Here is a 15392-nt window from a genome sequence, read left to right as displayed (position 1 = left end):
ATGGTAAAATCGAACATGTTTTATTCTTACTTTATCATAATTTGCATTAGACCTATAAAGTACAAAATAATGTCGAAATAATGGAAACACTTTCATGCTAACACAATTACAAGAACGACAATTTGGGCTTGTAAAATACTTGCTGCGGAAGCTTTTCGTATGTAAATAACTCTTAAGTATTGTAAACATGTTTCCCGTCAACAATAGGAATTCGAACGAATTCAATCTCCCACTCTCTTACTATAATAGTTCATTCTTTTGTTTATCTCATCCCAGGAGATAAAATCTCATTACTACACAGAGAAAAAAGTTCGACTTGTGGAGCTCAGGCACAGGAGAGTTTAGATATATTCATGCTAAATAAAACGACATCAGTATTAACAAGATTTAAGAAATCGTATATTTGTTTAACTGCGCGTGTTAAGCTCGTGCCATATTCTAAATGTTCATTGTTACGAGGACATTTTCGATTACGAGTAATTCACAAAGTTCTGTTAATGCCATCAACGACATACTTTGAATGCTGATATGGGAATGTTTCTTCGATCGAAATCAATTAACGTAAAAATTATTTCAATTAAAATGGATATAGTTTTATGATAAAATTGTTTGTCTCCGCTAGAAGTGCTGTAGGTATATAACTATTCATGAGTGTTTTAATTAAAGTGAGAGCCTCAGTCTCATCATATGTGCGATTTTCTTTTGATGTCGGTACTTTATACTGTAATAAAAGATCATTCATCTACCTGGACTTTGAGAATAAAGAGATAAATGATAGTTATACTACCTAGTAGACTTTATACAACTTTGAATTACTAAGCAAGGGATCCCAACACATGATCAAAAGGTATTGATTAAACATTGCGATATTCTCGTACTTATTTGTGAAAACAATGTACTGTATGTTCCGAAGTTTGCCTATGCGCAATAATAATTCAATGTGAGAACATTTTATTGTCGATTATGACTCAAAGACTATTGCACAAGTCTTGAACAATTTTAATTTCAACTTCAACAATTTTTGTTATTTCAATTGAATTGAAAAGGAATAGAAGAAAAGGCAATGGCTCTCTCCCGCAACAAGTCTTGAACAATAATGCTTATACCGTTAGTACAAAAATTAAAGTGACTTCTGTGTCGATTTAACTGTCCCTTCGTTACTTGTTTGGTGTTGTCTTTTTTCCTCAATGATCTTAAAAAAATTCTATATATCGCCCTTGTCAAGGATTGAAAATCGAAACTTGTCTTCAATGAATAAAAATAAAATGTCAAAAGGTCACTTATTTTTTTTATTTATTGTTGGATAGAAGGTTAAGAATGAGTTAAATATTAATACATTACATTTATTTTTTAGTCTGCAAACCGGAAGTCTACTTGCCTTTCTGTGGTGGTATATTAGATCATTCCGGCCATGGCAACGTTGTCGAGAACGAGGGCGACCGAGTATTTGTGATTGATGGGAAGGCTTACTTTAATGGCCATTCTACGCTCTACCTTCCAAGTTTCTCCAATGCTCACTATGGCGATTCGGTGGTCATTAAGCTCAAGTTAGTATTGTATTATATTTTATTTAAAATTCATATTGTAAGACGATGAAGTCCACAGACTTATAACATCGGTTTGAAACATTTTAACAATTATCAAATGCAATAATTAGTTTTCAAAGTATGCAATATTGGTCCGAATCGTTCGATCATAGATGTGAAGCAAATCGACGGTCTGGCTTTTTCCCTATGCTTCAGTATTATTGTTTCAAATCTATTTTCAGGTACAAGATGGCAAATAGTGCGGCAGATAGTGATCACTCCGACGAATACAATGACTTTGGCTATTACAATGCAGATGATGACAGCTTCGATTTTAACGATGACTACGACGAGGAAGAGGACGATAGGCTATATAATACAATGGCACTAGTTTCCAATGGTGATTGTGACAACGATTACACGTGGTCTGGCTCTTGCTACGAGAACCCGACCATCACCATAGCAACGAACAGACGATCGACTATCTTCGATGTCCACATGTCCGAGGCGGAGCATGAAACACAGCTGGTGGTGCACAAGAAGGTGGACGAGAAATCTCACGATGATTTGGGTGTAGATTATTACGATGACGAATATTACTCCTACTTGTTTGAGCACGAATTTCACGACGACTCTAACAACTGTACTAACGATACATGGGTACGTGAATCGGTTTATTGCAGGGACATTCGGAAAAAGAGTTCAATTGATGGTTTCCAAAATTATTGTCCTTTAGATAAAATTATGTATTTCTCTTTTGGGACTTTTTCTTTTGCTTAAAAATGAAATTCACGCCTGCTCTCCTGATTTCAATTTTACATTCAATAAATCAAAAACCTTTTTTATGTAAATATTGTTTTCTCTTTGTTATTGAAATGAAAAAAAAAGATATGTAAACAGTTGTCATAAGATAACTCGTATGTCTTTTTTCGTATGTCGCGATTTTTAAGTATTCTTTCGTTTTCCCTTTCAACGTTTTGACAGTTCATCATAGAGGAGTTTAGTAATCGTTAAAGACGAAAACGCTATAACATATTCTTTTATGGTATGTAAGGAAAATGGTTTAAAATCCCAAAACCGTTTTAAATATGAAAATCGTTTCTTTATGATGATTTTACTTGTATTGCATATCGTTTATATCTTTCTACGGAACACGTTTTAGTGTATTGAGATTTGGATTTTTTGCCACGAAAACATCATTTACATGATTCTTATTCCTGTATAGCATACTCTAAATCATTGATAACTCTTTAGTATTATTTAACTATAGTCAGATTTGTATTTGGTTTTCATTTGGCTTACAGGACGACGAATGGCAAACAGTCATGTTTTTGGTCCATAACAGTTCATTCACTGTTTACGAAAATAGTTTGCATGAACAAATTCCAGTTTCTGGTAAGGATACCTATTTGAATATTCTAAAGTTGTTTTTTTCGTAAAACGTTGACTGTGATTAACGTTATTTCACCAAAGAGTTAATATTTGCCAGACATCCTTCGCCTTTTTTCGGGGTGGGAATTTCATAATTAGAAAATGATTCAATATCATTTTGTGTGTTTAAAAACAAAAAACGAGTTATATTATATTTAGTGTCAGGGAATACGGAGGAAGGGTTCATTACTGAAATTAAAACATTCTGTTCCCGCTCCTGTTTTTCCCATTTTATTTCAACTGACTGATTTTTTTATTGTTTTTAGTTTGCAGACTGAGGTTTATACGTTTAGATTAAATAAATAAAAATTATGAAATAGGTCTTATTGATTTATTGTTTTCTCTTGTTTTGTTATCAAAAGTATACAAACTCCTCTTTAATGATAACTTTACGTTGGCTGACAGGCTATGTGAGAACTACTGCTGCAGGACTCCAGTTTGGCCAGGGTTCGGGCTTCAGAAATTTCAAAGGGTACATGGACGAGGTAAACTACCTGTTGAATGTTTTCATAAAGTTGCATTTTAATTAGTGTAATTATCGTATGATTAAGGTGTATTTTAATATGATTTTGTTTTATGTCTATTTCCATTATGAATGTTATCAAAGAGCCGAATAAAGTCATTATCAACATTTGGCTTTAGAATAAAAAAAAAAGAGTAAGAAATTGAATGTTGAAAAATGAATAAGTTGTAGCTCATCCGATTGAGTCGCCGAACATAGCTTGAAGTTTCATAGTTCAATTAACCACTTTTACTTTTTGATTAATCTGTTTCTTCTTTAGATCTACGTATATCTATGCAGACCAAAAGATGGTGTCCTTTTTAGCGACGACAATATGGCTGTATCTGTATCTACATATACCGACGAAGAAACTATGGAAAAAACTACCGAGTACGAAGTCCCCGATGTAACAACACAACATGCCTCTTCGAAAACATTTTTCGAAACGACGGAAGTTGGGACTTCTAGTAATGTCACAAGTGGAAGTACAATGACGACAGATTCAGCAATGACGGAACTTGACTATGCGTATCTAACACGTATTATAACGGAGGCGTTGAACTCGGAACTTTCCACGGCAACGGCAACAAGTAATTTACCGGAAGTGACGTCACTCGGTGAACACGAATCAACCTTTAGAAATTCAATAACATCACAATCAGTAACAACCGTGTCGGAAATGGAAACGACTTTGAATCATATTGCATCAACATTTAATCTTACGTCATTGTCATCGTTACTCATGGAAACCACGTCATCACCAATTACTGCAACATCATCTGATTCCTTAATTGCTTCTCCATCTGTATTAATTGATACAACACAATCGGTGATAAAAGAAACAGAGAAAATCATCGACGCCTCATCGAATAGTTCACATACTAGTTCTTCACAATCAACTTTTCAAACAATTTTTGAAGCTATTCAAAAAGAACACACTACCGGAAGTGAATTTTCTTCGAGTGACGGAGAATTACAAAATGATGTCACTTCCGTTTCAAATATTCTTGGAGGAAGTGATTCGCAAAATAATTTCATTTTATATAATAGTTCTACACAATCGCATGAAAAGAACAATGCTGATGAGTTAATATTTCTTAATACTACAACAGGAAATATCACCCTTAGAAATAATTCATTAATATCAATAATAAAAAGTAAAAATATTTATCTAAATACAACAAAATATGTTTCTAGCTTAGATCTCGAAAATGACACTTTACAGTTAGTTAATTATAGTGAAACTAATAGAAATCAGTGTTGTATTGATTCTCAAATACATGGTGCTAGCAGAGAGCACAACCATTCTGCTCAAAGAATTATAAAGGCAATTGGTGCTATTGTCCACAACGAAAATGATAAATCTATCGAAAAAGAAAGTATAAATGAGAACAGTATTCTTACAACAACTAAACAAACTATATACAACACCTCTCCCAGGGATGCTACATCACCTAGGGATGCCGTGACAAATTCTGATAAATTTTCAAAATGGCTTTTTGCGAAATTCGATAGTGTTTATCACAGCAAAAATAGACAAGATGAACAAGGACAAGTAAGTGAAACAAACATTACGACATGGAGACCATAACACTGATTATAATGTAATAAAAATATTTTATTATCAATATATTTCTAGAGTTGTCTTTCTTCTGTTCTATTAATGCATTTGAAAAATAACATAGCATGATTTGTTTAGTGATCTATCAATTTTATGTTCAGGGGTCAATTTTGGAGGACATACATGCAATATAACCCACAAGCATTGTAAAGACATTGAGTAAAACATTTGAAATAGCACATACAGAACGGTATAGAATTATGTTCAAAATTCTGTGGTGTAATTGAAAAATTCAATCTTATTTGACATAGTATAAAAGCAATCGAGTGTTGTTGTTTTTTTCTTTTTTTTTTTTTTTTGACACATACAAGCAGTACTGGATAAATCATTAAGGCTAGGAGGTTATGTATATAGGGACCACCAAATGCGTCGGAGTCTGTTTTTAGGAATAGCAGAATCAATTTCCTGTAGACAATAATGATAATGTTTATCACTGTCCAGGTAAAATGAAGTATTTAAGACTGGTTCAATAACGCTAATTGGAACAAGACACATGAGACACAACTTGTTTAATAAACAAACGCAATATTTCACAACATATTGCATAATTAATTAAAACGAAATTTGATTTTTTTTTAATAATTTTAATGCATTTTAGATCCTACTATACTACCACACCTACGCATTAAAACCTCTGAAACGTAGGTAACCTTACTTACATTGCTTTTAGAGTTTGTACTATGGCCAATAATGCCATATTTGGCCTAGAAGAATAAACACACGTAAATATGCAATTGGGTGTCGTTGCTGATGCCTCAAACATTCACTACTACTGGTATTGTATTCCTATTCCTTGGTTTTTACATCTCCCTTCTCCCCTTATAATGTCTTGATATCAAATTGATACGTCCCGAAATGCAATTAATTAAAAATAGTATTTTGAGTAATTCTGATATATAATCTTTACAAGCTTTACATACATGTAATTGTTTTATTGGCACATTCATGTAAGACGAAAGTATTATCGACCCAAAGGTTCAATAATTACCACAACAATCTATGAAAGTTTTGCTTACGTAACGTCCATTTTCCGCAGTAATGGATAATGATGTTGCATTTTTACCTATAATACTTCTACAATTAATGGTTTGTTTAGAATATCAACAATTTTCTAATTTCCAAACGAAGGATTTTTTCCCGATGAATTTTTTGAAACCATGTATACCAAAATTTATTCGAAAAACAATCACCGTTTTTTGTTTTGTTTTTTGTTTTTGTAATATTATTTTATTTCTGAGACCAACGGGAGGTAATATTCAATGTAAGATTTGATAAGTGAAAAGATATCATAGCAAGTACATATCACTTTCAAATGCACCGAAAGAAGATATCTGGTCATGTTTAAAAACGAAAGAAGTTTATTGTCAGCCTTCTTAACAACTTTTAAAATAAACGCTTTCCAATTTGGCTTTAAATTGTCATATCACTTTTTAGGCAAAGTGAACTTCAGTAAATTGCTTCCTTTTAATTTGAAATCTGTCCAACATTCAAACTATTCCATTACATTATGACAAAATTGTGAAATTCAAATATTTGTTTTAAAGAAAACGCACAACCATACTCAATCTTCACCTTTCAAACACATCTCAATCGACTAAACCTGAAACCCTAAAAGTACGTAGTAAGAAGTTGACAAGTACTCTAGAGTTAGGTGTTGGTTGTAGAGACGAGTAATATCATTAAAGCTCTGATTCAGATGTTAGAAACAGGTTACATGACAGTCTATATGTTGCACCAATCTGATATGTCAGTGATGGTAGACACTTTAATCCATAGCGACACAAAACCTACAGTTTCTGAAAACCATCCATTAGACACCAAATATAACAGTTACAATAGAAACATAAAATAGTTCATTCGACAATTAATCGTACTAATGTTTATCATTATATTTTCATCGTTGAGGATTATTATTGAAATACGAGATGATACCTTAGAAAAAGACATATGTCCGTAGATGATACTTTTTCTAAAGGGACATTAAACAAATTAAACTCTTTTGTTTCCTTTTTTCTATGTGTTACGCAAGTTATTTCTGAAAAAAAAATCATTACATCAAAGTCTTGTATACCGATAAACTACAAAATAAATAAAATATGCAGAAACCAAGTATTCGGGAATGTTTTATGTGTTTTAAAACATCATCTTTCAAAAATGTCAGGAGTTTAGTCACAATATCAAATGGGAATGGTGAGACTGCAAAAAACAAATTAAGTTTTATGCTAACAGGCAAGGTGACATTTCTATGATTTACTGGAAGTTTTAAAAACACAGTAACTGTTAAAACATATAAAGGGGAACTGTTGTAGAGCTTTCTTGACTATGGTAATTATGCAGAAATCAAAGCTGGCGACGAAAACAAAAATAAGAATTCAAACTTGCTTTTATAAAAACGCCGCATTGCCGTATTTTAATTCATTGCACAACGGTTTCTTCACGGAATCCTCATTAGGACTGGCATAGGGTTCAGGCAACCTAGTTAAGTAGTCGATAAAAAAGTTATAACATCACTTCCGTTTCCTCAACTCTGTCTTCCGTTTTACTAGGTCATCGATTACGAACAACCTGCCAATATCAATTAAGCATAGTTAAATGGAACGAGGGCGTCACGAAATTCTTGTCACTTGAAGTGAAATTCGAAGTCAGAACCAATTTTAGCTATTCTAAATTTATAACTCCAATCTGTTCATTTTTTTCAAAACTATATTCAGACAAATTAGTGTCGCGTGTTACATCATAAAGAATGTCCTATTAGGAGGATTTCATACACAGACGATGTCACTGTCCCCTCTATACATTCACGTGACAGCCGACAAATATTTTTTTAAACTGATGTACTTTGAACAACATAACATAATCATTTGTCATACTATGGTACTAAACAATTGAGTAAGGCGTAGGGTAATATAATTTTGCGTCAAAGCGAATAGCTCTGGTTGTCATATTTGATTAAATTTTATATAAAAAATATTTTTCATTTCGAAATTTAATGTCAGAGTAACATTCCACAGTATACAATCTGTTTAAGTTTTCGTGAAGAACGGAAATCTAATTCATTAATTGCTTCTCCATCTGTGTTTATTGATACTACACAACACGCTAAACCTTTTGAGTAAACAACACAAAGAACAATTCAATGAAAAAATATCCTAACAACCATTGTAAGACCATGCTTAAAGTAACCAGCATTATTGCAAAGTTCTTTCATCCAGCTGTGATGCAGATGAATCAGAACAAATATCAAGGTGACGCTGAGTTTGTACATGAATATTATTGCCACGGAAATCATTTGTTGATCATAAGAACTGGTCACTCTATTCAGTATTTAATAGCATAAAGTTATACGACTTTGTGTGTAGGTATTAATTGTGATGTAATTTGTTTGTGAACGTAAAGCCATACGTTTCAGAGAAAACGATGTGAATTTCGTTCACAAAATAATGACGTCACAATTGATATCTTTCCCCGAAGGGATTTAACTCTATAACATGCATAGCAGAAATACAATACCTCAGAAATATGTTATTTAGGCTGTACATACGTATTCCGTTTTTGTATCAATATAAAACAGACAGCTAGTATTTCAGAATGGGGTTGGTGCGTATTTTCAGCGAATACAGGAGAGTCAGCGAATACGATGTATGTAAATGTTCTCAATTATATAGAACACGCAACCGTTATCAATAACTAGAAAATGTATCAGAACTATCCCACGACACAAAGGCATACGCTTGAGGTATTTGTTAGAAAAATGCGTTACCACCTTTCTCAACATGTACTAATAGTCTCACCATAGATCAACTGACACGTAAGGAAATGACTATGTATAGTAAAATGCCAATGATATATGCAGTATTTAATTACATTACAGTTTACCGAAACAATTAGTTTTGTGACTAATAACTGTTATTTTTAATTGAAATATAGTTTATGCATCTGAAACTTTCAATCGAGAGCTACGAGTTTGATTGATGTACAAAATGTATCGGTTATCATACAATTTATCATTTCCTAATTTTTAACGGTTTTCCTTTTTTCGATTTTATTTCAGTTTTCAAATCAATGTAAGTAAATAACGTTGATTAAGTAGTTTTTGAAAAGTAAACTGTAACCATTGTGTTTTTAATGCAATTAATTATCTCGAGTTGGGTTTTTCCTAATTTTCCGAAATGTAGTCACCGTTTGAAAATGTTCAACTAATTGTGCATCGATTACAGTTATTAAAATATTACTGTAAATCGAAGATGAAATACTGTTAATAGCCGTTTGGAATGAAATAAATGAAATAAGTCGCAACAAGAACACGAAGAATATGTTTTATCCTAGATAATTGCTCAAGAAAGTATATGCTTATATGAGGAAAATGGAATCTTGCACCTATTAAAATGTAAACGGACAAAAGCTTTTGTCGTTGTCCGAAAGAATAACTTTTAGAAGCTATGAATAATTGATTCATTGTTTTTTTTTGTATGTTAATGACTAATTTGTGGGTTAATGACTTATTTGTGGTAGTCTTACTGGTATTGGGATGTCACCATGTATTGTCACCACCACCAACAACAACTACAACAAATAAAAAAAAAACACTAACAGTTAAACTTGATTATTATGAACAAACTTTCAGGGTACATTTGGACACCCGGGTCAGCCTATACTCTTTTACGTAATACCAATTACATGTGTTATCGATGTCAAAATTGGAAATAGAATTCGATAAAATGTTACGTACTCGTGTATGTAAAATGCAAAAGTGTATTAAAATAAGGGTAAACGTTTTTAAGACATACTAAAGAGTATGCAACTGGCATTTTATGAAGCTGCTATACAATCTACCGCCAACAATGATGGTAATTTAAAGATCTACTCCCAACATCAGTATAGTTCTATTACATCGAATGACATTTTTGAAAATAAATCATGATTTTAGAGAGAGAAAAAAAGTTAAACTACCACTCATGCTATTGTTTCTTACACGAATACACGAATACCTAAGGAAAAGCTAGGTTAATGTGTTAAATCGCATTGGAATGTTTGTGGCATCTGATGTTTTAGCAACAAAGTTTGGCAATCAAGTCTTATTAAACACATTTCAGGGTGATGGCTCCATAAACGGATACGGAAAAATACATAGAAAATATTGAAAAGTGTGGTGTCATAGCATAAAGTCACGTGTGCATATACCTTGCATTTTCTTGGTCTCGTACCGAAATTAACTACACGTTTTATGAAAATCTGTCTTAAGGCATGCTGTTGCTAAAGATCTTTGAATTATGAAACACAAGAATACATGTATATCAATGATCATTAGGGTTTACGCAACAGTGGAGAAGGTCCAGAAACAATTGTTGTTTTTACTTTGGCATGGAGTCAACAAATTAGTTTATTTAGATCTTGTTGTTGGACGCAACGCCCCTGTCGTTTGCAGAAACATATATCCCCCTACATATTGTGTACCAAAATAACTAGATCAGAATTCATTATCCATGTTCCAATACTATTAAAGTCGACGATTGAATCCCTAAATTAACTCATTATAAAACAAAACATCTTAAATATGTTTATTTATATAATATTGAATACTTTATGGATCATTATTATGATCTGTCATTGATATGCATCATTTAAGGCGATGTCATGTGCATTTCAGGAATGTAAACATATGATAAGGTGAGTATAACAGATGTTAGTAAATATGTACTTTATAATACTGATTATTGTAATAAGGACGGTTCATCAGGTATAGCGTCATTATAAGCTATAAATATGTCAGGACGAGGTGTATACCGTGACGTCAAATTCTATTGTTTATAAAGTATAGTCCCCTTAACACACGAAACTACCGCACTGACAGGTCGACATGTTACGGACGAGACACAATGCACTCAGACAGCAAGTCTAAGTGTTTTTGGTAGTTTTAACATAACCTAATGATAAATGGGTACATTTTTATTGCACGTAACTATTAAAAACAGCAATGTATGTCGCCTTCACTTTAAATATAAAGCAAGAGATACGCTTTCTTGATAAATGAAGAACATAAAGTATTCCACTATGAATGATAGTCCTGAAATCCCCTGTGACAGCATAAGCAATTCATATGTTAATTCATACAGTTGTTTCTCCACCTTCTTCCAATTGGCACTGTGTTTACGATTCGACAAGGTTATACGTATACGATGCGGTTGTATATTTCATCAACTTTCACACCGCTAAAATTTTGTTCATTTTAAATGAAGAAGAAAGACGGACATCAGAGGTAGGATTTTTTTTTAGCTCATAATAGGTTCTTCGTGTCGTTTGTATATATGTGTGTGTGAATAACGTATTACAGGATGTTGTGATGCATCATTATCATTCTATTTATACTATCATTAATATTTACATTAGGGATTAAGACTATGCAGGACGTGTGTGGTCATACATGTAAAATATGGGCGTATTCCCTGACAAATAGGTCTCTAAATTTCTGTCTGCCTTAAGCAGCTCTTTCTCGTCTTTTCTTGTGACGATATGTATTTAATGTTTCAGATATATTTTAAATTCGTAGAAATTACATGATCAGTGTCTTGAAATATACGCTGTATTTCAATGAGAGTTAAAAAAAGACGAAAGACTTCGGAGAGTTATTTTTTCTTCCAGACTCGAGTCGAGTTTATATTTCAAGACATATACATATTTATGCTGGTTAACACCAACAATATTATAAATATGTCCATTTTGAAAAATGGTTCGTCTAGGAAGTAGGCCAGTCGAATTGCCACACGTGCTGAAATTTTAAAATACAGTTGGTTTCAGGATAAAAAATTATTCAAATTTGCTTTTCAGTGTTTATTTCGCTGATGGCACCAACCAAGGACATGGTCTATTTACTTGAAGGCGTAACAATCCTTGGAGGGATGCTCATTTGTTCTATTGCATGGGCAGCTATTATTACAGGGCCAACCAAAGGTAAAACCTACGATAATAATAATTACAGAAGATGCATATAAAGTACGTTTTTCAACTAACCTTATTTGCATTTATAGCTTTTTTCCGAGAACGAGTTTTTTATATTAATTCATAAATATGGTTTCACCTAACAATATCATTTAACACCTCAATGACATGTATAAAAGTGATTCAATATCAATTTCTATAATCCAATTTATTCATAGTTTTGTTCGCCACGTACTCAATGCCTTTCCCCACATCAGCTGACACACAGCTGTGACCTTCATATTCCGTAATGCGTAAAGCCATAACCTCTACTGTGTAATTTTTTACGCCGAATTAGATACAGTTGATAGCTTAAAAGACAAAGTCTAACATTTTCGATTTGTCATTAGCGAAAACGGTTTCGACATTTCTATAGCCAAATACGAAAGCTAATTTTTCACAGCTTTTCGTGACCTTGGTGTTTTATAGTTGGCAGTTTCAGCACGTTATAAAATTAACTGAAAGTAGTGTCGGGAGACAAAGCCAGTGTCCCATGGTTCAAAATATTTGCCGAAGACTTGTTCCTGCCCGATGGCGGTTTAAGTTAATTCGATAATTTCGAGCTAACTTTAAAAATTATATCCAATCCGATTGCCACATTAAAAATTGAATTAGATGTCTTTTTGAAAATGGCTAGTCGAAGGTAAAACACTATTGGCTACGGATAAACAATTTGCAAATTTGGATATGCTGAATCCATGCTAAATAACACTCAATTTGTGGAATTTAAATAAAGATTTTTTTTTAATTGTTATTTTCATTTATATGCAGTTATACAACAAGAATGTTCTAGATCAGATCCCTTATCTTTTTGCAATGCATTTCATTATTCTACATAAAGAAAAAAATACCTATTTTTTTATTTACATCTACAGGTACCGGCCATTATTATATTTTTGTGTGCCAGGCATTTTTTGTTCATCATGTATTGTTAAATATACCCTCCTGTGTGAGGATTGTCATTTTACTATTCCGTCTATTAAAGAGTTACATTAATGTCATTGTTTTGTGAGGGAAACTCACGTCGTTTTACCCTGAAAGGCATGAATTTATGCCCGCAAACATATGACGTTACAATCAAGAACAGATAACTGTCTATTATGCAACTACACAATAATCATTGTGTCGTTTGTAGTATACGAAACAGGAAATTCGTTATATGTACAAAATGTAAGTATCACTGAGCTTATCACTCCTACCACAAAACACTCCCCAATCACATTGATCGGTATTGTCTTTGTTGATTTAATTTTACACAAGGTTTTAAAAGGAACTTTGAGACTTGAGTGCTTTGCTTTCATTAACAGGGCTCTACCGTATAGTCAAGTTCGATTCTCGTCCATGTTAATTACGGATAAATCTCATGGGCTTTGATAAAGATATTTCCGTGATCAATCACAAAGCGCGTTAAGAACAGTAAAAACCGCTCTTCTCGCACTTCAGAAAGAACGCCAATTTATTCGCATTTTTTTTTTTTTTTTTTTTTTTGGGGTTGGTTTTCTGTTTTATGCTTTGAATGGATTGCTTTTCAAGACTACTCGTCGTTTTTATTCTACATATTAAACCCTTAGTTAGTTGGTTATCTAATTTCTTTGTTAATTTGATGTTCCGCGTTGCATCAGCTTTGTTTTTGTTTTATTTTAAGGAACGTGTAATCCCAAAGCTGACATGTTGTTTGTTCTGAATGGAAATACGTCCATCTCAAATGAGAACTTCGAAACACAGAAGGAGTTTGTTCGGGACGTGATTGCTAATCATAGCTCACCGCCAGGAGCTGTGCATGTAAGACAAAACTTAACCTGTATGCGAAGAATATGTTAACCGTATTTTAGTGCATGTCGTAGGAGTTATTGGATTTTTTAACACAATGTTTAAATATTTACACATTGCTGAAAAAATTTGTTCGTCTCTTAGAAAATGCAAAAAATTATAACAGATCTCCTTAATTCATCACAGTAATTAACTGCTGGAAGCGTTCTTTGTGTTCTTGGCACTCGTCCTCAAAGTAGTGTTCTTTGTGTTCTTGGCACTCGTCCTCAAAGTTGTGTTCTTCGTGTTCTAGACACTCGTCATCAAAGTAGTGTTCTTTGTGTTCTAGGCACTCGTCATCAAAGTAGTGTTCTTTGTGTTCTAGGCACTCGTCATCAAAGTAGTGTTCTTTGTGTTCTAGGCACTCGTCATCAAAGTAGTGTTCTTTGTGTTCTAGGCACTCGTCATCAAAATAGTGTTCTTTGTGTTCTAGGCACTCGTCATCAAAATAGTGTTCTTTGTGTTCTAGGCACTCGTCATCAGACGATTACTTCTATCTCGATAAACTGACACTGTAATCATAAGGACTCTGCAATTTAAAGTAGTTAAGTTGATGAAGGTTTACGAGCCTGTCTAAACTAGAGATTTTTGTATGCCTTATATCACTTCTTTGGTAGACTTGAACATAACTGATATAAAGTGTCTATGCATCCGTCTTTACCTTTGATATTGCTGTTAATTGTTGTGTTTTTTGTCAAAATATGCCAGAAATTGTACATTTCAGTTCTGCAAGTCCACATGGTTCAGTACATATTTCTGACACCAAATAACCATGCCATTATGTTTCCTTGTGTTTATAGCATGTAGTAGGAGCGATGGTTTGAGCGGATTATACTTTACATAGGCATTCACACCGACTCCTTTTTGACATTGTCAGGAAAATGGCGCTGTAGGTTAAAACATGCAAAAATGATATATATTGGACGCCCTAATTGATACCAATGTACATATTCAATACCATAATGTCATCTAAACATAGTGGGAATAATATTATTTAGAATAAAATGTTTAATTCAAGAGTTTAAGTGTGATTTCCACAAATCTGCATGTTTTGCCCAGAATACAGCGGTTAAACATTTTTTTCTCAAAGCTCATCTTTAGTGTTCCTAAAAGTATTTGAGGTGATTGCAATGCCTATATGTTATATCTATTTGTTTCATATAATCTACGGACTCCATTTTCCTGATAGGGTCAAAAGGTAATCGATGTGTAAGCCTTCATAAAGTCGAATCCAGTCAAATCATCGCTTCTACTACATGTTATAAACAGTAGTAAACATAATGGCGTTGTTATTTTAGTCACAGAAATTTTACTTGCTATTTTTTGTTATTTACAAACAAGATAACAATGTTCAAATCAACAGTAATATCTCAGGTTAGGACGGACGCATAGACACTTTTTAGGAGCTCAACTACACCTAAGAAGTGGTATATAAGCATGCAAAAATCACTAGTTAAAACAGGGTCTTAAAGCTTAATATGTAAACATTTAGACTTTTGAATAGATTAGTAAAACACTCTGCATGTTA

General features: G+C 33.0%; 1 protein-coding gene across 1 annotated transcript in view; it reads left to right on the top strand.

Moving 5' to 3' along the window:
- The window catches only part of LOC138327965 (protein PIF-like), a 68140-nt gene extending 63090 nt beyond the window's left edge, over nt 1–5050 (top strand). Inside the window, exons 8-12 of the mRNA XM_069274494.1 lie at nt 1355–1547; nt 1769–2186; nt 2831–2921; nt 3363–3442; nt 3740–5050. Of these exons, the coding sequence (XP_069130595.1) occupies nt 1355–1547; nt 1769–2186; nt 2831–2921; nt 3363–3442; nt 3740–5050 (2093 nt within the window). The remainder of the gene's footprint in view (nt 1–1354; nt 1548–1768; nt 2187–2830; nt 2922–3362; nt 3443–3739) is intronic.
- The last annotated feature ends 10342 nt before the right edge of the window (nt 5051–15392 follow it).

The sequence above is a fragment of the Argopecten irradians genome, chromosome 1, assembly GCF_041381155.1.
Source record: "Argopecten irradians isolate NY chromosome 1, Ai_NY, whole genome shotgun sequence".
In the NCBI taxonomy this organism is placed as follows: Eukaryota; Metazoa; Mollusca; class Bivalvia; order Pectinida; family Pectinidae; genus Argopecten; species Argopecten irradians.
This window is presented reverse-complemented; position numbering and strand designations above follow the sequence as displayed.